General features: G+C 38.9%; 1 protein-coding gene across 1 annotated transcript in view; it reads left to right on the forward strand.

Moving 5' to 3' along the window:
- The window catches only part of SHLD1 (shieldin complex subunit 1), a 29881-nt gene extending 15726 nt beyond the window's left edge, over positions 1-14155 (forward strand). Inside the window, exon 3 of the mRNA XM_053460419.1 lies at positions 13396-14155. Coding sequence (XP_053316394.1) covers positions 13396-13823 — 428 coding nt within the window. The 3' untranslated portion in view covers positions 13824-14155. The remainder of the gene's footprint in view (positions 1-13395) is intronic.
- The last annotated feature ends 6346 nt before the right edge of the window (positions 14156-20501 follow it).

The raw sequence follows: 20501 nt of genomic DNA on the forward strand, positions 1-20501 counted from the left end.
ACCAACACCCAAACACACACACCTGGACAGGCTCTGCCACACCGACACACACCAGAACAGGCTCTGCCACACCGACACACACCAGAACAGGCTCTGCCACACTGCCACCCAGACACACACACCAGAACAGGCTCTGCCGCACCGACACCCAGACACACACACCAGGACAGGCTCTGCCACACCGACACCCAGACACGCACACCAAGACAGGCTCTGCCACACCGACACCCAGACACGCACACCAAGACAGGCTCTGCCACACCGACACCCAGACACACACCCACACCAGGACAGGCTCTATCACACAGACACCCAGGCACACACCAGGACAAGCTCTGCCACACCGACACGCAAACACACACATCAGGATAGGCTCTGCCACACTGACACCCACGTACGGATGGGCTAAGCTACAACAATAAAAACAAAAAAAGTGTTTTTCACACTGCCTTGTTTTGACTCCCCCTTTTGTGTTTTTGCCCCCTTTTATATCACCCTAAGTCAGCACTATGTCTATTTATGCCCCAAGCCTGCCCCTCCCTTTAGTATTTATTTATGTAATGGCACTAGCTTCCCCCTTATGTATTGATGCCGCCCTGCATGATGGGGGATGTATATCTGGCTAAACTGACTCCCTTCCATCCCTCATACTGCAGGGCAGCATTTTATCTGGGCTGGTCAACAATATGTAAAAGTTATTTTTCCTGGAAAACATTGCCAACGTGGTCACTCTGATGCCCCCACATACTTGTGTATTGCCTCCAGCTAGCCCCACATTGTATATTTATTCAGCCCCCCCCTTAGTATTGATTTATGTAATGCCCCCAGCCAGCACCTCCTTGTGAATTAATGCCTCACACCCTTGCATATTGCCCTGACACCCAGAATGCATCCATAGGAGATGCCCTAGAATAGGACTTGCCATCTTTGCCCCCAAACAGCCTACCTGTGGCATCCTAGACTCAAACAGCCTCCCCATGCCATGCCCCCCCACTTATACATCCATGCTATCACACACACATTCATTCATTTACTCATTCATAAACATTCATTCACTCATTCACAGATACTCACTCATTTACAGATATTCATTCACTCAATCATACACGTTCTTATGACGTTGAAGCTCCATCAGCCCCTACGTTATTTCGGCCCTGGCTGCAGATCTCATGTGGGCCGCACCTCGACGTCCGGTGGGCTGCATTTGGCCTGCGGGTCGCATGTTGGACACCCCTGCTGTATAGAGCTCCTTTGACCACATTTTGTGCCTTCACAGCAACAGCTTCCAAATGCGCATGCCACACCTCAAATCAACTCCAGACCCTTTACCTGCTTTATTGATTAAGACATAAGCTAGAAACAGCCAGACCTGTCCATGAAACAGCTTTCAAAAATTAACTTAGGATGCAAAGTATCACTTACGCAGCGGCACTGTGGGTGTTCTCCAATGTGGCCACTAACAAGCAGTTTTTCTTGTTAGTGTGATTTACTTTTGGTTTTCTCTTGACATCAGTAATGTCATATTGAATATATTCGAGGTTTACGCTTTTACTTCATTGAGTATTACGTCCTCTAGCATAAATATTATGTGGTAAGCATTTGCTACTAAGAGTCAATGTAACATAATAATGCTTTTTCTATATATTCTTTTTAATAATATTGCTTTCCTGTCTAGTTTCCTCATCTTTAATATCTCGTACGCAACTTTTCATGAAAGGAAATTAAACGTCACACGTGAAATCCGCAAGAAATTGCATGTCCCCAGAAAGGCAGGATATTGCTATGGAAAGGTAATTAGATTGGCTCGTTTTCTGGATGAAACGGGTATGAGTGAGAACCCAGACCTGAAAGGAAACTTGGGCAGATGGTCTTTGTATAATGTGAAATGATAACATCTCTGTACCTCAGCGCTGTGTTACTGATGCAAGTACATCTGCTGCAAGCTAATTGCTTTCTGGATTTAACTTTTTCTAACTTTTCAATGTTTTGCCCTTGCTATAATTGTTCAAGTGGATGATTAAATGGTGGCCATAATCTGATTTGTTGAGATGTTCATCGTAGCCAAAAGTCCTTTTGTAACAGCTTTGTGTTCATAATAAAATTTGTCTTTCACTAATGAGAAAATACCAGCCAGCACCTAAAGCTTGTCCCTGGGCCTGCAACACAGATGACAAGTAAAGAAAACCTGTTTACATGTTTGTATTGGAAATGCATGTAAACTGTGTTTAGATTAATTGCAGTAGAGAGTGTGTATATGCTTTTTCCTTATGTGTTGAACTCATTTGCTTTCAAAAGTAAATGGCTTATATGATCTGTTTGCTTGATAGAAAAATATTGAGTTCATCAACTCATCTATAGCCACTATTTAAATCAGGGCTCGACAAATCCCAGGTCGCCATGGCGACTGAGCATTTTGCCCTGGCGCCTAGGTGTTTGTCAGCCTGTTAAATCCCTAAAAAATGCCCCCACGTCGCCACAATCGTGGTGATCGCGGGGGCGCTGCTGCTGCTGTCTGCACAGGAAGACAGGGGGAGAGCGTTCTTCGGTCTCCACATGAGTGTGGAGACCAGCCCCAACCCTCCCCTGCTGCCTGATCGCTCCCTGAGAGCGTCAGTGCAGCGTTAACCCCTTCAATGCCACAATTGTGTATGACACATTCATGGCATTGCAGGGGTTAACATTTGTCCCCACAAGCTTGTGGGGACTAAATATCAGTCAATGCTGTGCTCTAATGGAACATCAGCATTGAAAGAGTTTAAAAAAAAAAAGTGAGCTGATGATGATCAGATCACTCCTGACCAACTGTTAGTTTTAAAAAAATCCTGGCTCCTAACTTTTTTAGCTGGCGCCTAGATTCACAACAAATTTGTCAAGCCCTGACTTAAATAATAAAAATAGTCCCTCTGTTATATGGCTAATGGATTTATGTGATGATTTTCCATATAGGGTAGATCCAACCAGTGGCATCCTGACTCCCTGGGGCACCGCTTACTAAATTTGTTATTTTAGGAAATCAGAAATCTTCCCTGTAACTGGCCCATTTATGCTATGGAGATCTGTGCTTGGCTGGTTTTATTTGATATATGTACACTTTTTCATGTAAAAACTTGACCTTTACCCAATTATATATGGCATTAAAACTGATCAAAATATTATTGTGAGCTGATACTTTTTACATTGTTTGTATAGCTCTTCACATAACTAAAGTTATTACATTTTTAAATTTGCGCCTCTTGCAAATGCTTTAGGAGATTCTGCAGAATACTCCCGAATGTATTTGCCTCTTCCCCTGGCTTGCATGAGATATGTTTGGTCATGTGCGTGCCTGAGAACTCTACGGGTCTGGCCCAGAGAACCCCAAGAGGAGCACTGCTTCTCCACTTCTCATGGTCAACACCAGAGTCTCCCATTTCCCCTTTAAATGGCACGGCCACTGACGGGAGCCATGTCTCGCAACCGTAGGATCCGGATAGCCCGAGCCCTTAAGTTCCCAGATATGTTCATGCGATATACTCACTGCCACTCACCTCTGGTGCTGGATTCATTGGGAACGGGGGTCTTTTCATACAGGATAAAGCATGTATATTTAAGTAATATAATGTGTTCTTTGTTGAGGCGGCTGCTTGGCACACTAGATTTTCTCTTCAGGATTTCTGCTTTCATATTATATATGATGGGTGGATTTCTATTGCATACGTTATAAAGGATTACCTTAAAAGTAGTATATGCACTCTTTCACATAATTAAGACACACACAAGTCTTTTTTTTAAATTTGACAAGTATGATTAGCTGACACTTTTAACCACTTTTTTTTAAAGACATCCCAACCTGAAAACATTCAATTCAGGGAGTAAACTTCACCGGCTTTAAAGCCCGCCTACCGAGAAAGCTGATAGGGTTGGTAAGCACAAAAAGAGACCAACCAGGACGCACCACAGAGCATAGATTTGTTTTTGAGAGCAAGAACAAGAGAGAATTCAATCGTCATAATGAACACTGTCTCGTGCTCTCTCGATTTCCGGGATGTGTGTTGTAGTTTGCTGGCGTCAGGGAGTCTCTATTAAAATGAGGGAGACTTCCGGGTGAGTTGGGATGTCTGATGTAGTTTAGTAACCCATATGTATAGTTTTGGCACTAAGCTGCTTCTTTTTGTACAGTAAAGAATGAGAGAAGGATATCAAAGCTTTTGGGCTAACTTTAAGCCATTCTTAAATAAGCCACCAAGAAAATATATCTTCTATTAGTCATGGACTATTTATGGAATTTATTACATTTCTTGTACGTTTTTTTTTTAGTCATACTCTGAGGTTTGAGCTCACACGTAATTACCCTTCAACTTCCTCTTTGACATCGGTGGTGCTTTTATTTTCAAAGCGGCTGGCATCTTGTGTTTGACGCTGGGACTTTTAGCAGTTTGCTAGAACAGCGAGCGTGACTTTGTCCTCTGCTGCCTTCCAGCCGGCTGGGAACGGGAAGTCCCAAAGGTGGTGTGACAGCACAGCATATATGTAAATCTAACAAACATCAAACATCAAACAGTCGTCATCTTGTCTTTAGGCACACATATATTACATTATTATGTGTATCAGTTATATGTTTATAGAGAAACTTGTCACATTCCAGGTCATCCCTAACTAATATATATATATATATATATAAATATATCCTAATTGATTAAGAAATGGAATACTGCTTTTGTTCTTCATTTAAAGTTAGAACTTTACAAATATAAAAATGTCATAACAATGCAAACTGTATTAAATAAAAAAGGTGCCTGGATGGAAATATAACATGAGGGCCATGAAATGTACAATATAGAATATTAGAGTAAGAAGGCCAGCCACTCTTTATTGAACGGATGGGGCCTGTTCACAAGCCTATCCATACAGTAAATATGTTTTAATAATAGCCAACAGTGCAGATACATTGTGATTGTAAATGTCAGTTTAAGCTGATCTGGGAATACTGATGTCTTCCGTGTATGTCTCCTGAAAAATCTATTCCACATTTTCAGAAAATGAAAAAATTTCTCAATTATCAAATTAATCTCATTATTTAAATTATTTGTCTGCATTTTGTTTTCAATTAGCTTCAGTTACCAACCTCCGCTACCCTCTATGACCTATTTAAGAATGAATGATTTGTATTAACTTGCATGATATAAGTAACATACTATCAACAAAATTAATTTACATTATTTGAGTTGTTCCAATATGCACCCTATTTAATGCTTGCATTTATGATGCTAACTGTTTTTGTGGTGCTGTTTGTATTTTTATAAGTAATAATTGCAAAAAGTAAACGTTCCCTTTTGGTTATTTTACGTACTCTACACTCGGGACCTTATATGTTGGTTCGGCTAAAGAGTCCGTGATTAATAGGACAGGCTCCGTCCTGTCACTCAAGTCCCTTGGCTGGCGGTGCCTCTACCAGTTCCATCAGCATAGATACTGTTCCACTGTTTCCACAACAAGATGCCTTTCTGGAGCCCACAATAATTATTCCTTATTAAGGAAGCCGTCTTATCTTCCACACTTTCAGTAAAACTTCCTTAAATTTCGTTAGACATATTCTCTGTTAGCGAGGAAAATTTATAGAGTTACAACCAACACAGAATACAAAGTCTTATAGTTAGCAATATTTAATCAGCAGATTATTTTAACAGATTTGAGAGAATACTTTGTGTTTGAGTAGGTTTGTAAGGCATGTCGGTTTGCTTCTTTTTTTATCATCATCATATATAGAGACCTTTTACCTGAAAACACCAGACTGGCTAAAAATAAGTATGACTACAAGCATCCTAACCCCATGTGACTGACAGGGTTATTCATTCATGGCAAATATTCCAGCAAAACACTACAAAGAAGTTCTGTAAATAAATCTTTATATACAGCAGTCTGTTTCATTCAATAACATCTGGGATGCCGCATTTCTCCTGCGCTGCGTTTTAATATTCTGTTGATATATTTAATGTATCCCTCTGGGAAGGTCATCCTTTTCTGCCTAATGGAAGCCGTCATCCTTTTCTGCCTAATGGAAGCCACCATCTTTTTTGGAGGGGCCCGATCATTACTCTGCAGAATTTTGTTTATATATTCAATTTGGTGCTCGCAAAATGTAACTCTTCTCTTTCTAACGCTCGCCATCGTCAACCTGATAACACCTAGAAGCAAACAACAGTTTATAGATGTACTTTAATATCATGAGCTCTCTGCAAATACAATTCTTGGTCCTACTATTTCTGTCTGGTTGTCAGGTAAAAGTTTCCCATCGTTTAATTTAACCACACAAAAAATATATACATTGGGTTTTTTCAGTACAAATAGGGCTTTACTATATATATATATATATATATATATATATATATATATATATATATACAAACCATCATTTAGTATGAAACAATATTTAAAACCTGGGAGAAATTAAGAAAACAAATGTTTTTTTTCCCTCGTGGTTTTTCTTATAAAAACTATACATTAGTATTGTCCAGATTCTTAAAACTCCATAATGTGTCATGCTTGTGATCATAGCTGGGTTTAAAATTGGATCATGCACATCTACTGTTTAAATAATTTGGTTTTACCCTAAATCTATGTATCTGAAATTTTCTTGTAAGCTCCGCCTCCCGAGTCCTATAAGAGGAAAAGGGGGAAAATTAACCCTTTCAAGTAAAAAAAAAAAAAAAAAAAATGGCACAAAGACTGCTGGTCACTCTGCAAAGAGAAAATACTTAAAAATGGCTTGACATTCACTACTTACCGCTCTTCACTTCATGTTCAAAGTGACAAACAGCGATGCTCGCTAACCGTTCCCTTGGAAACATGCATGTGATTGGCTCCTTGAGTAATCACATGCACAGAAATGCCTCTTATTGGCTGTTGCTCTCTGCCTGGGTCATTAGGCAGTTAGCAGCAGTTACTAGCCCTGAACTGTTACAGTAGCGTAATATTACTTCTGAATGTTTAAATATTTTTTTACCATCAGCTCAGTGTGGTCCTTCTGCAAATAAAGTTTCCCAAAGTGACTATAAATATTATATATATATAGGGCAGGGCAGATGAGAACACATGGGCATTAGAGTACTATATCAACAATGACCCACCATTGTGGCTGCCAGGGCATTTTGAGTGCCAATGTGCATCACAACACCATCCACGGTACTGAGGGATCTCTCAGTCAGGCAGATGGATATTAGCCATTTGTATAGGTTTGATTTCTGTTAGCAGCCCAATCTACTAGATAACCAGCCTGACCTCTTATCACACAGCCTATGGGAAACAATTAAATTACTCAGTGTTAACCACCCAGCAGTGTATTCTTTCTGATGAATGTCTATGTAGGTACAGACTTTGGTATAGAGGACTGCATTGAGAGGCGTGTCACGCCAAAAAAATTGCGTACGCGGGCGGTCAGACACTGGACCTGCGGGTCCCGGTAATCCCGTGCAGTCCCGCAGGACTACCTTCTCGCTGCTCCCTTACAGTTACACTTCTCTTGCTCCGCCCAGGAATAAAGCAGAGTCACGTGATGTGACGTCACTTCCCGTGACTCCGCCTTATTCCTGGGCGGAGCAAGAGAAGAGACGCTGTGAGGGAGCATCTCGAGGGCAGCCTTGCGAGACTGCGCGGGAAATCTGCAGTTCAGGTAAGGAGGTGGCGGGAGCGGGTGGGATTGGGCGCACATGTTGCGGGAGCAGGCAGGAGTGGAACACCCACATTGCGGGAGCGGACGGGATTGGACAAAAAATCAGCGGGAGCGGGATTAAAAAAGCAGTCCCGTGCAGGGCTCTACTTTGGTACATATCTATAAAGGATCAGCTCAGTGTGGTCCTTCTGCAAATAAAGTTTTTCAAAGTGACTATAAATATTATAAATAGGGCAGGGCAGATGAGAACACATGGCATTAGAGTACTATATCAACAATGACCAACCATTGTGACTGCCAGGGCATTTTGAGTGCACTGTGCATCACAACACCATCCACGGTACTGAGGGATCACTCAGTCTTAAGACCTAGACTAGGTGTCTAGGTGTCTTTTCATTTTCCTGCATTAGGATGTCTACCTGTTTTCTAATTTGCCATTTTTTTAATAAAGCGAGTGCTTTGTTATATACAGAATGATTGTGCATATTGATGGGTAAATAGGTATAGCAGGACTGGAAAAAAAGAATAAAAGGGACCTAAGGCAGAGACATGGCTGATGACAGGTAAACCCGCTGGCAGGGCTGACGTCAGGCAAGCCCACTCTGAGCAGCTGCAAATCAGATATGCCAGGAACTGAAGACAAAAAGGGAGGTCGGTATAACATGCCAAGTCAGAAGCCGAAGATCAAGAACAGGATGCCGGGAACAAGCCAGGACCAGGAACAAGCCACTGCAAGGAGCTGATTACACTACAATGCAAAGGCAGGGCTAAACTAAGGTAATAAGGTTCAGCTGTACCTGGTAATTGGGTTCTGAGTGGTCCATTTGGAGGAGGGTGGCCACTAGTGGTAGCAGATGGATATACCACATGAATGATTAAGCCATGGTTCAGGCAGCGAAAAGTGGACCCTGACAGATTGCTTTTGTCTGATGGTGAAATTTAAATAGCAAGACTGGTGTGCAGTGATCAGTTAGTTACACAGATACAAAAGAAATCGACCCATGAACATAGGCAATCAAAATCACAAGCGAAATCGCCTGTCTCTGTCTGTTCTTCACAAACAGGGCCTGACTGGGAATAAAAAACAGGATATATGTGCGTATATATTTACACAGAAATCTACTTAAACGTAAGTTGTAAATTATTCTTTAATCACACTTGTTGTTCTACTGTTTTATGGATTAAAGAAAAATATCCATGTATTAATAATGATAGTAACTCTACTGTGTCTTTGTTCTGTAGCACTGAGTAGCTAGGCAGAATTATGTCTTGTATTATCAGAAACTCGCACATTTGTTTGAAAACATTGGCATGAAGTCTTAAGGCTGATGCAGTCATGTCTGTTCCATATGTCCATTTTCAAAGCAGTGAGTGACTGTTTTCCATGACATGCGTGTGCCGGAGGACACATTACAAAGCTGAGCCCCCAATTACCATCAGCAAATTGGCCAAAAAAAAACAGCTTGCACGTCACACTCTAGTTATATTGGAAATTTTAAGCAAAGTTACAGGAATAGACAACACACTCGCAAAATCGATAGTTTTGCATTCTTCTTATATAATATAAATATCATATAAAAATATGGAATTAAAACAGGTCGACTCTAGGTAATGGTAATTTTTTTTTTAATAGGCATATATAATTGATCTTTATGTGCAATAGAGCTTATTTAATACAATATTACAGAAACGAAATACAATTTGTGTGCTTAGTTTTCTAGAAAAGATTATTTTTGTTATTCAAGTGATCAACCCAAAATGTAATCATAGTATGTTTTCCACACCAATTATCAATGCCATTTAAAGTACTTTATTGGTACGTAATTTAACCTGTAGTTGACAAAAGTGAAGGCACGTACCATGTTATTTGAAAATTAAGCCTTGGTCACGGAAATGTTTAGATATTTAAGGAAAAAGAATATTTCACAATAATATGAGTATTTTGTATGAGTATATTGGGCTGGTCAGGAAGAATTATTTTTTTTTCCAGGGAATCAATGGTCAGCATGATCCGAAATTAGGAAATAGTTGTCAAAGTGCCAAGAAACAAGGCAAGTTTAAGGCTGGCAATATACTAAGTCTTGACAGAACAGATAAACACCTCAGCAGATTGTACTGATGAGGACAAGAAATTGACTCTCACAAGTTAGAAGTTAGCACAAACTGTCTAGTTTTAATACGTTCATGTAATCTACAATATGTGAAGGTGACACTTTCCTACTCAATAATCATGCAACATTTGAGACAAATGTTGCAGAAAGCAATTCAGTTTTGAAGAACACCTTGTTCCAGCGCATTAAAAATATTGTTGTTGTCTGAAACAAACAGCCTGAAGTTTATATTTAAAGAAACAATAATTTCAGTGAGGTGCTTGGGGGTGAGTTCAGGGCAGGAAAGTAATTAGCAATGCAGGTCTTTCCCCACACCACAAGCCTTAGCTCTGATGAACAGTACTGCAATCAATTGCCCCCTAGGCCAGTCCGAAACTCTCACTTGCAGTATCTGGAACGTGGTGACCCTATGACCCTATAACGAAATCGCATCTACTCACACTGTGTAAGGGGGAACGTGTGTAAGGGGGAACAGTATCTGGAACGTGGTGACCCTATGACCCTATAACGAAATCGCGTCTACTCACACTGTGTAAGGGGGAAATGCCCATGTATTCAAAAAAATGGACACCATCAACGTTCAAAGGGATCATTAACAAGCATGTGATGGCTGGAGTTAATTTGTATTGCCATACAGCAGAGGTCTCCAACCTACATCCTGTTGACCACATCTGGCCCGCCACAAGTTTTTATCCAGCCTAGGTGGGACTGGCCCAGCGGAATACTGGGAAATTTCCCTGTAGGCAGCCTCAGCTGGTGCCAGTCTTATGGGCTGACCATCCGAATATGTTTGGCCACTGTGTGTCTGCCAGTCAGTGTTGCACCGACTATGACATCATACCGAGCTTGACTCTGACAGGGACACGGAGGTACGGTGATTAACACACACAAAAATAAAACGGGCCATGCAGGGGGAGAGTATGAAGGGGAAATCATGCTGTCTATAGAGATGGAGGGGAATGATACACTCACAGCCACTCCAACACCAAACTTTTTTTTCTTTTTAATTTAAAGATGTTTGGATATTTATTAAAGTGTTATAGGCATTGCTGTACTTCTGTTAATGTTTATCGGTTGATCTAAACCTGTGGTATTCAGTTTCCATGTGGCTCTCATTTGATCTATTCCTGCAGGTACAAGCACAGCATGACAACCTACTTTTTTTGTAATTGTCACATTTTTTTTTGTTCTGAATCAGATTATACCCAAAAAAGATCCAAATAAAACCTGTTCTTTCATTGGTAAAACTTATTTTTTTCTTTGACCCGTGAAAATGTGTAAAGTATACGAGGTGCTCCTTTTACTGAAAGGTTTGGAGGCCCCCGCCACACAGGAAAAGCTATTGTGTCTAGAACGCATGCTGTGCAGACCTTGAAAGGATTATTCCCTGTGTATGTATGAATCAGGGTATGCTCAACTATACAGAAAAGTGTACATTTTGCCTGCACAGAAAAACGCGGTTTTAACATCCGCTCACGAAAGCCTTTGACGTACAGTACACTATAGGCAGGCATTGTACTCCCAATCCATAGAACCAGTAAATGTTTTATTACACACCCCGCTGTTCTGCCAAAATGATCATTATTCACTTAGATCATCTGCTTGAAAACAAATTCATGGTCTTTAATTAAATGTGGCATTTGCACTGCTGAAGTAGGTGTCTGTCTGAGACTGTTAATGTTTCTAATTAAATAACAATCGGCTGCTTGAAACCTTTGCCATTCCACTTTTTTCTTTTTTTATCAAGTGTTATTCACAAACTGCTTTTTTTTCACAGTATACAGTGGTAGGCGTCTAAAATATATTGCTTTGTTAGATTCATACAACAGAGGGAGAGAGACTGTTCAAAATCTCATATTGTTCTATGTGATCACATTTATCAGATAAGCCCTTTGAAACAGGACATCTATGAATTCTACAGTACATGCCGCTGGGCAATTTTCGAAAAAGGAGCCCAGAAGTCTGTAAAACTCATACTATAGATTGCTTTCATTCTGCCTGGGTTGACATTGGTCCTTATTGAAAGGGAACTGCGCTTGCTGCAATTAATTTTTTTTCCCTCTGTACATCTACCATTTCAATAGAGGAAGTGTACGTTCTTTGAAATGATCGAGAGTGCTTTCAAATGGCTTTTTATTTCACAATTATTTTAACAATTTCTGTTGAAATGACAGAAAGCATCCTGGCTTTGTTTTGCTTCACTCAATGCACATGAAGTTGTGAGAGTTCTGGAAGTGTATTTGGTGATCTGAATAGTGGATGGGAAATTTAAAAGTACAAACAAAAATATTCTTGGAATTGGTGATGTCCCTTTTGATCGTTTGCCTATATTTGCATTTTATCTCGTTTTGGATGTTTTTGCTTTGTAATGTATCATAGTAATGAAAGGAAAAATAAATTATGCGGCACAGGACTTCTGACAGAGGAGCTGCAATCATCAAAGGCATTCTTGAAACTGTTGTAATTACTCTCACTTTGTTGGTAGGTTATTATTTTGTTATATTAAGAAGTTTTAGCTTGGTGGTGAGAGCATCACTTATATATCCAGGCACAGATAATATTGGCATATCTAATATCGTAATTTAAAGGTACACCTGAGCCCTTACATGCAGCTTAATGCATATGATGGCTTGATGTTACCATAAAAGTAAATTTGAAAAAGAAAATGCATGGAGGGTTTCACAAGAAAGCTTTCTATGTGTTTGTTCAGTTTCTGCCTTTGCTTTGCGGTGTGTAAGCAGTGTGTAAGCACAAGGTACTCTCTACCAATCCCTGCGTCACGGAGAGCAGAAGGGGAGCTTTTTTTTATGTACCAAAGTTAAATAATGCATATTAGTACTTACATGCATTCATGTTTGGTCATAAACTGTCTCTTTAACCCCTTCAGTCCCAGGGGTTTTTTAAGTCCCGGAGAAATTTTGCCATTTTTGCAGTATGTCTGTTCAGCGATTATTCTCTTTTCCTGCGAATAGTGTACCCATTTAAACTATGTATTGTTTTTTCAAAGAGAGATAGAGCTTTCTTTTGATACCATAGTTAGATGATTAGCTGAAAATTTAGGATAAGAAATTTAGTGAAAATTTGAAAAAAAAAACACCTAAATTATAATTTTTCCCTCTGAATCCTCACAAAATTAGGTAAAGTGATGAGAAAATCCCCTCCAAGTTTATCAATTCAGGTGTTCTGATTTCAGAAATACCTAATTTATATAGATTTTCCATACTTTCCCAGCACTTATAGGGAACATACTATAAGGTGTACATTATTCGTAGAATTCTTATCCTTATGGTTTAACGGGTTTGGGGGTTGTGAACAGGGGCAGGAGGGGTTATACTGTTTAGATGTTGTGTTACGGCAATGGGATGTAATGTTTTTTAAATTTTTTTATTTTTTTGTATTTTTTTTTAAATAGAGGTCCTCTTAGGGAGCTCTTGAACATATTATTAATGCCAGTGATGTCACTGTATTGTTTTTTTAAAAAAATATTTATTTTAGTGATCCTTATGATTTGTGCGTTTTGTTTTTCAATCATTACACTTGTTGCAGATATTTGGTTTAAGAGTAGACTTAACATTAGATAAAACTGTGATCAAATGCTAATAATTTACATTATGTTTATTTTGTTTTGCTCTTTAGACTCCCAAGTAAGTGTTTGTGAAGATGAAAAATCTCACCACCAAGCTTTAAGATCTGCATCTCATCCTACAGCCACATCAATGCTGGAAGATAAAGCAGCCATAACAGATAACCAAATAAAAAATAACTTGGAGTCATTTTATGAATTAAATTGTCAGAAACAATGCAATCAAGAGGATAACGCAATATTGGATCAACTTTCTGAGAAAATATCAGACTTGCGTACAAAGAATCAGATGTATGCACTCCGGAGCTTCCAGATGGCAAGGATTATTTTAAATCGAGATGGATCGAATGTCTTGCGAAATCATTCTACAGACTCAGTCTTCTCATCAGCAAAACCCTCCGATTCCACCACAAACACAGAGCCTATACCTGGAATTTCAGAAGACGCAATTTGTTTTATCAGGAATAAAAATAAATCTTGAGTGATTCAATAGGTTTAATTCTCCAGGAAGCTATAGGATACCTTTTGTTAATTGCCTCTCCTTTTTAGATGGTGCTGTCACGTGATTTAGGCCTTCATGGCAGCCTTTTGGTCTATACTGGAAAAAGAGATTAGCTACACTTGTTCCCCATCTGGTGGTGCCCTCCGCTTTACAATCTTATTCATAGCTAGACACACTCCACCTCCCACCCCATTATCTCCATATGCAAAGTGGGAGACCTTGAGGGGAATATACCTTGAAAGGCATCATTTATGTTTACATTTATTTATATAGCACCAGCAGATTCTATAGCGCTGGGAGTAGTAGTAGTAGTAGTAGTAGTAGTAGTAGTAGTAGTATTTTAAATCACACACTGATGAGTTGGTACGAAGAGGGCCCTGCTCTTGTGAGCTTACAGTCTAGTCATGTTACCCAAGAAGCCACAGCCAGTATAGTGTATTTTCCCATGGCCCTCTGGCCATTTCGTATTTTATTTCCATTGAATGTAATAAACTGTAAACATACATAGTTTAATCAGGTTCTCACATGCCATCTCTATTATCAGTGAACTGAGATCAAAACAGTGTAAAATAATGGGAAACGGCTTGTGCAAAATTCACGTTTCTTTATTGCGTCCATTTGTTTATCTTTGTCATTTTCCGTTCTTTTATACCATTATTCCATTCCTTCTCCTTATACTTTTCTGTTGTGCATGTTGCCCATTAAGATGTAACATATCTTTGCGGCACTCTTAATACCGCTTTAGCTCTGTTTACGTACGGATCCATCTTATGTGGTGTATAGTTTCCAGGGTATTTCAAAACTGTGCACACACATTTTAAATGTATAGTTTATGTACAAACTGCCTGAGTAAATATGAAATCCACATGCGATATGAGCCATTCATTCCAAATACCAGTATGTGCAAAGGTGAGGGGGGAAAAAAACACATTATTTTACAATTAATGTAAATGTGTGTTGGCTGCTTGACATATTTTTGCATTTTCTAATTCACAGCTATTTATTTCCTAAATTTAACAAATTGGAAAAAATAATACAAAATTGGAGACACGACTTTTATTTGGCTTCTTACAAAGTAGACACAATGGAAAACCTTAAAGCTGTAAAAAGTAGGATTTGAAAAACATTTCGGATCTGCTTTAAAGAAGTCTGTTCACGTTCGGTTCACGGTACGGACAGCTTCCACATGCTGCAGGACCGTCATGCAATACTGTAGAATGAACTCTTGATTTAACTGTGATAGATATCTTCGTCGTACTGGGCAAAGGTTGAAAGCTATGTGATTCGGCACGTAAATATTCAAAGGTGTCCTTTTTTAAATGTCCAGCGTGGTAATCGTTGTTACGCAGTGATGAGCCAAGCCTCCGAGGTTCCAAAGAAGAACTGAGATGAGGAAGAATGAAAGAAATAAAGGGGTGTGAATATCATTAAATATATATATTTTTCCAAGGGAGTTTCAATTTTTCCAAGGGAGCCTCCATTTTATGAAAACTGTTTTTTGTGTGCAAGTGGTGGTGATTTTGTAATTTAATGCACTGACAGGAACATACTTTATGATTTTATGTAGAAAGAGCCATTCTGATGGAAGATGCTACATATGGTGAAAACACCTAATGACCAACTAATCCTTCATATTCATTGGTCCACTATCACCATTTCCTTTTCTTGCGTTTGTTTGCCTATTACCCATTGTGTTCCTCCAAAATCAACATGATACATTAAAATAACACGCCTGTTCATGTTACGCCACATATTATAATGTTTGTTTATATATATATATATATATATATATATAAATATATATATATATATATATATATATATATATATATGTGTGAGAATGGAAACAATAATATATATATTAGTTAGCAGCCACTGGATTAGCAGAAAAGGCCTGACTGGCTTTGTATCGTTACCATGTCCCCTATCCTTTCTCTCTGGTGTGGCCTGGGTGTGATGTGTAGGTGCCTGAGCTACCTGTGCATGAAAGTAAATTCATTTGAGGAAACAAAGCACATTTTATACATTTTTTTCTATGTATTCACTAGTAGCACACTGCATAGATAGAATGTTGTTTCTTACCTGCAGAAGGCCTTATACCTTAATGAATAACAGGCCAGCAGTCAGTCTCAGAAGATATGACTGGATAGAGATTGCTTTCAAATGTCCCAACAGGAAATCTTGGCCATGGTTTACTGCAGACTGACTAAACCTTGTAGCTGCCCTCAAGTTAGCTGCTGAACTTGACTGAAATGTATGGTTTTTAGTGACTGCCAGTTAAACTCTGAGCCACTGAAGTTCACAGGTTCTCAACATTCTCACGTTCTTGACCAGTGTCTTATTACTCTGATACTACAACCAGGTTCATGGATACTCCATGTAAGTCTGATGCATGCCGAGGAGAACACAAGAATCTCATTAAGGGTTACAGAACGACACAGCGACATCCTGCAACCATTGCCAGCTTGTGAACCAGTCATGGCCCTGCTGATAATCATCAAAGAAAGCAGTGAGGCTGTATATTTTATCAATTATTGTTTTCCCAAAAAATACAAAGCTTTGATGTACTCCAAGTCAAAAAAGTTTAATTTGTTAATAATTAGAAACATTTGCATATATAGCAACAGAAGGCAAGAAAGTTATACCAAAGGCAATAAGCGTTCCTTAGATGTTCAAGAGCAGTTTTTCAGTTTTTCACCCAATTAAATGTACAGTCTACTGCCTCAAAACAGTTGATGAATACATATAAAGCTGAAGCATATCCTTAGCTTTTATCACATGCAATCTGACACCTACTGAGAAGAAAACATAGGAATACTTATAAGAAAATCAAAACAATCAGCAAAACTTTATAAGACTGTGTACAGATGATGAGATCCGTACAGTAAGTATAAATTATGTGCCTATGTCTCCTTGCCTAAAATGGTCCAGCCATTTCTTACAGGCATCTTAATCTGGAGTCACAATGCCAACTGGAAAGTGCGCTCTTGAATTTTATAAATCTCCAAATTCCAAATTCAGATGGCCACATGATGTACTCACCTCCAGTAAGTTCCAGCGCTGGCTCTGCTAAATGCTGTGTCCAAGGGTCTGTTTAGCCCCCGGTGTGCATGTGTAACGCATTCCCATTGATTCTAATGGGAGCACTTTCCTGGCGTTGATTGCCTGCTGAAGCTGTAATTAAGTGACAGGACATAAACCCATTGATTTTATTCAAAGTACTTGCTGACACACATTGACATCTTCAGCAGTTGATCAGAAGATTTTTTTCTTATCAGGTAACTTGGTTCTTGGTTGGATAAATGCATATTAAAGTAATCACATAGGGTTAGGGTTACTCACAGAGTAATGTGCATTCTTCTATAGTAGGGGTGTCAGGGACATTAGACTGTCTCTTTAATATAGTATCATATGCAAACACAAACATTAAATACCTATCTCTAAATTATTAATATGAAACTTTACCAGGACACCTTATTTTTAACACCAATAATGTAGGAGGAATGAAGTAGGAAATTACTTTTAGATAAAAACTTTTCTACCCACTCACATTTTTAGCCTTTGGGCAAGATCCTTCATTTTAAAGACCAACCCTCCTGAGGTACAGTACATAACATGCTGCAGCTGAATGTAGAGTATTTCTACATCCCTGTCTTGAAGTTTCTTTAGAAACCAAAATCATAAAGCCAAAGAGAATGTGGCTGGTGATGTTGAAGTATTTTTACATTGTTATCACTGAAACCCACAAAATGTATTTTCACGAAAATGTATATATATCACAGTTAATAAGTCTGGACAATATTAATAATTGTAAAAAAAAAGTTGCAGGTAAGCAATTGTTGTAAGAGTGCTTACGCCATTTGAGTAAGAAGGTAAACCAGGCTTCAGCCTGTCGTAGGGGACCTTATAGCATTTTAAGTTAGATAGGCATCTAATCTGTTCATTTTTTTTCCATCTGTAAAAACTGAGACCCTAATCAGCTCCGTCTTAGATTCAGGATAGCTTTATGCCTATCACATGCATGTAATTCTACTAGGAAACTCTATGTCCATGGTCTCCTACAACTTAAAAAAGCAGTATACCATATTTAACATAACTTACAAATAGACACATACACACATTTGTGTGGTATATGCATTGGTACAATATGTATGGTATGTAACTGGATGATATTATAGCTCAGATGGGGATGTCATCTACCTGTCTTCATAATAGGGTCTCATTATATGGTGTAACAGTATAGTTCCTGAAAGTATGAATTACTGGATTTATGCTGCCATATGGCATCGTACACTTTACAGCTTTAAGTTCCATTCCCTGTAATTGATCTCAGGCACTTCAATTTTCAGTCCAATTACACAAGTAACTGATTTAGAAATAAACATGCTTCCTCTAGGGCACAGAACGCCGCTACCAGAGACCCTGCTCGAAACCCATCATCTGGCACAAACAGGTAACCATAATACATTTAAAATGAATTGTTATCCAGCCTGCACCAAAACAGACATGTTAAACCCATGATACGAATCTCATTTTGTTCTGTAAAGCTTAAATTGAAAGGAGAATGAATCATTAAAGTAATTAACAAACTAAGCTTTCCAATCTCTGTAATTCTTATCCTAATTTACTAAATGGATCATGTGTTTTTACTGAAGATTGTGAAAACTTATACCTATCAGCCGTTATGATGTTACCCAGGGCAATGCACTCATCCAAATTCTGAAAGGTTTAACTTCGCCTGAACTCCTTGTACACATTAAACCATTATAATATGCTCACAGATGACACTCTCATATATAAGGCTCATAAGGACTAATCCTTCTTTATAAAATACATATTAGAAAATGAATGTACATTAAATTAATTAAAGGACGGCCATTTTCTGGGTCACAGGATCTTTTAAATTAATAAGATTCGCAGATTTGTTTACAAAGAACATCCACATGCAATCATTGGCTCAGTATTTTTCCATTATTAATAAAGTACCATGTGCCAAATATCACCAAGGTATTTAAACTTGGAGGCCCTGCAAAACAGCATATAGCAGACACTTATTGCTCATCTGGCACATTGGCAAATGCCCAGTAAGCCATTGCCCTGCTTCAAAGGCCCCCGATCTCCCACTCCAGTGGCCACCAGCTGGATATACCTGGATCCACGCTATGTGAGCATAAAAAGGCAATGTGCGACCCGCCATATCCAGCCGTCGCTTATGTCATTAAACGTCCGTCAGCTGTAAAGTGCCAGTGTCGCCTCGTTATTCCCAGGCCAGTCCTGCCAAGTAGTATCACATCTGGCATACGTATTACCCACTAAGATGACCATACATTTTAAAACCTCGGAATACCCTAAATAAAAAGTGTGCATATGAACATAGAAACAACCCAATCATGGTGGAAACGCTACTCATAAATAAAGTCTTTAAGACACTTCTGCAATTAAATGTGTTATTGCAAGTAAAGAATAATGTGTGAAGGCCAGATCAACATAAAAACCAATTAGTGATGTGTAGAAGTCTGTAGCTTCTAGATGAGTGAAAGTGAAGGTCTTCCTTATAACATATTACATTTTATAGTTGTGCTGTGCAACCAAGTGGGGAAAAAACCTTTTGGGTTTTTGAATAATTATAACATCAGTCTGGGTCTCCAAGCTTTTCTGTCTTTAATATTAATAGGGTACTGAGCAAACCAAAGCTAGGGGGTCACACAAAAATTCCTCCCCTATATCTATGTACCCACATCCCCCCTTGCTCACCACCCTTTCGCACAAGGGTTTTACTCCCCTAAGTGAAAGGACCTTTTTTTCCTCATTTTTAGCATATCTTTGTTTTCTAAAATACCTATGTTTGCCAAATGCTAGTTCATACATGTGCCTTGGCTAGTGACCCTGGGCAACACCACCTGGGCATGATTCTGGCAGTTTTCAATGACTGAGGCCACTGCTTGCTGACCCCACATATGTTGTGTTACCACCAGAACTAAATCATCTCTAGAATACTGTTAGTTTGGTGCAGGAAATATATATATATATAAATAAATAAATAAATATATATATATATAAATATATATTTGTGTGTGAAGATGGATACATTTATCTTATGATTAGTGAGATAAGATTTTATCTTTTTTTTTAAGGAATTATGCATTATCTAATGGATAATATATTTTATTACAAAAGTTAAATTTTATTCTTGCTGCATTGGAAATGTGTCAAAATAAAAACTCACCTGTCAATAATAGTTTGTATAATAAGACAGCACTGTGTACTTATTATTGTGTGTGTATATATATATATTATGTGTGTGTATATATATATAAATCTATATATCATTGGCAATGCATTACCATATGATCGGTATAGAATAAAGAAGACAGGAAAGCTAATTCAGGCATTTGTTTGAGGTTGTATGGTAATCAGATACAGGGGGTACACAGCCGTCTCATTTCTCTCCCATCTCCTAATCTCCTGTAGGGATCGCTCATTGATAATGGAGAAGATCGCTTAAACACACAGCCTGTTTGGGGGATCGTGGTGACGCAGGCTCTGGGCAGGCACATCGGGGTAACTCTCCGGGCTCTTTAACATGCAGGCAGCAGCCCAGCCTCCCACGCCTGCAGCTTCTCTTTAAATAGAGCCCGGCGCAGCAGCAGCTGTTAT

Source organism: Spea bombifrons, chromosome 3 (genome assembly GCF_027358695.1).
Source record: "Spea bombifrons isolate aSpeBom1 chromosome 3, aSpeBom1.2.pri, whole genome shotgun sequence".
Lineage (NCBI taxonomy): Eukaryota > Metazoa > Chordata > Amphibia > Anura > Pelobatidae > Spea > Spea bombifrons.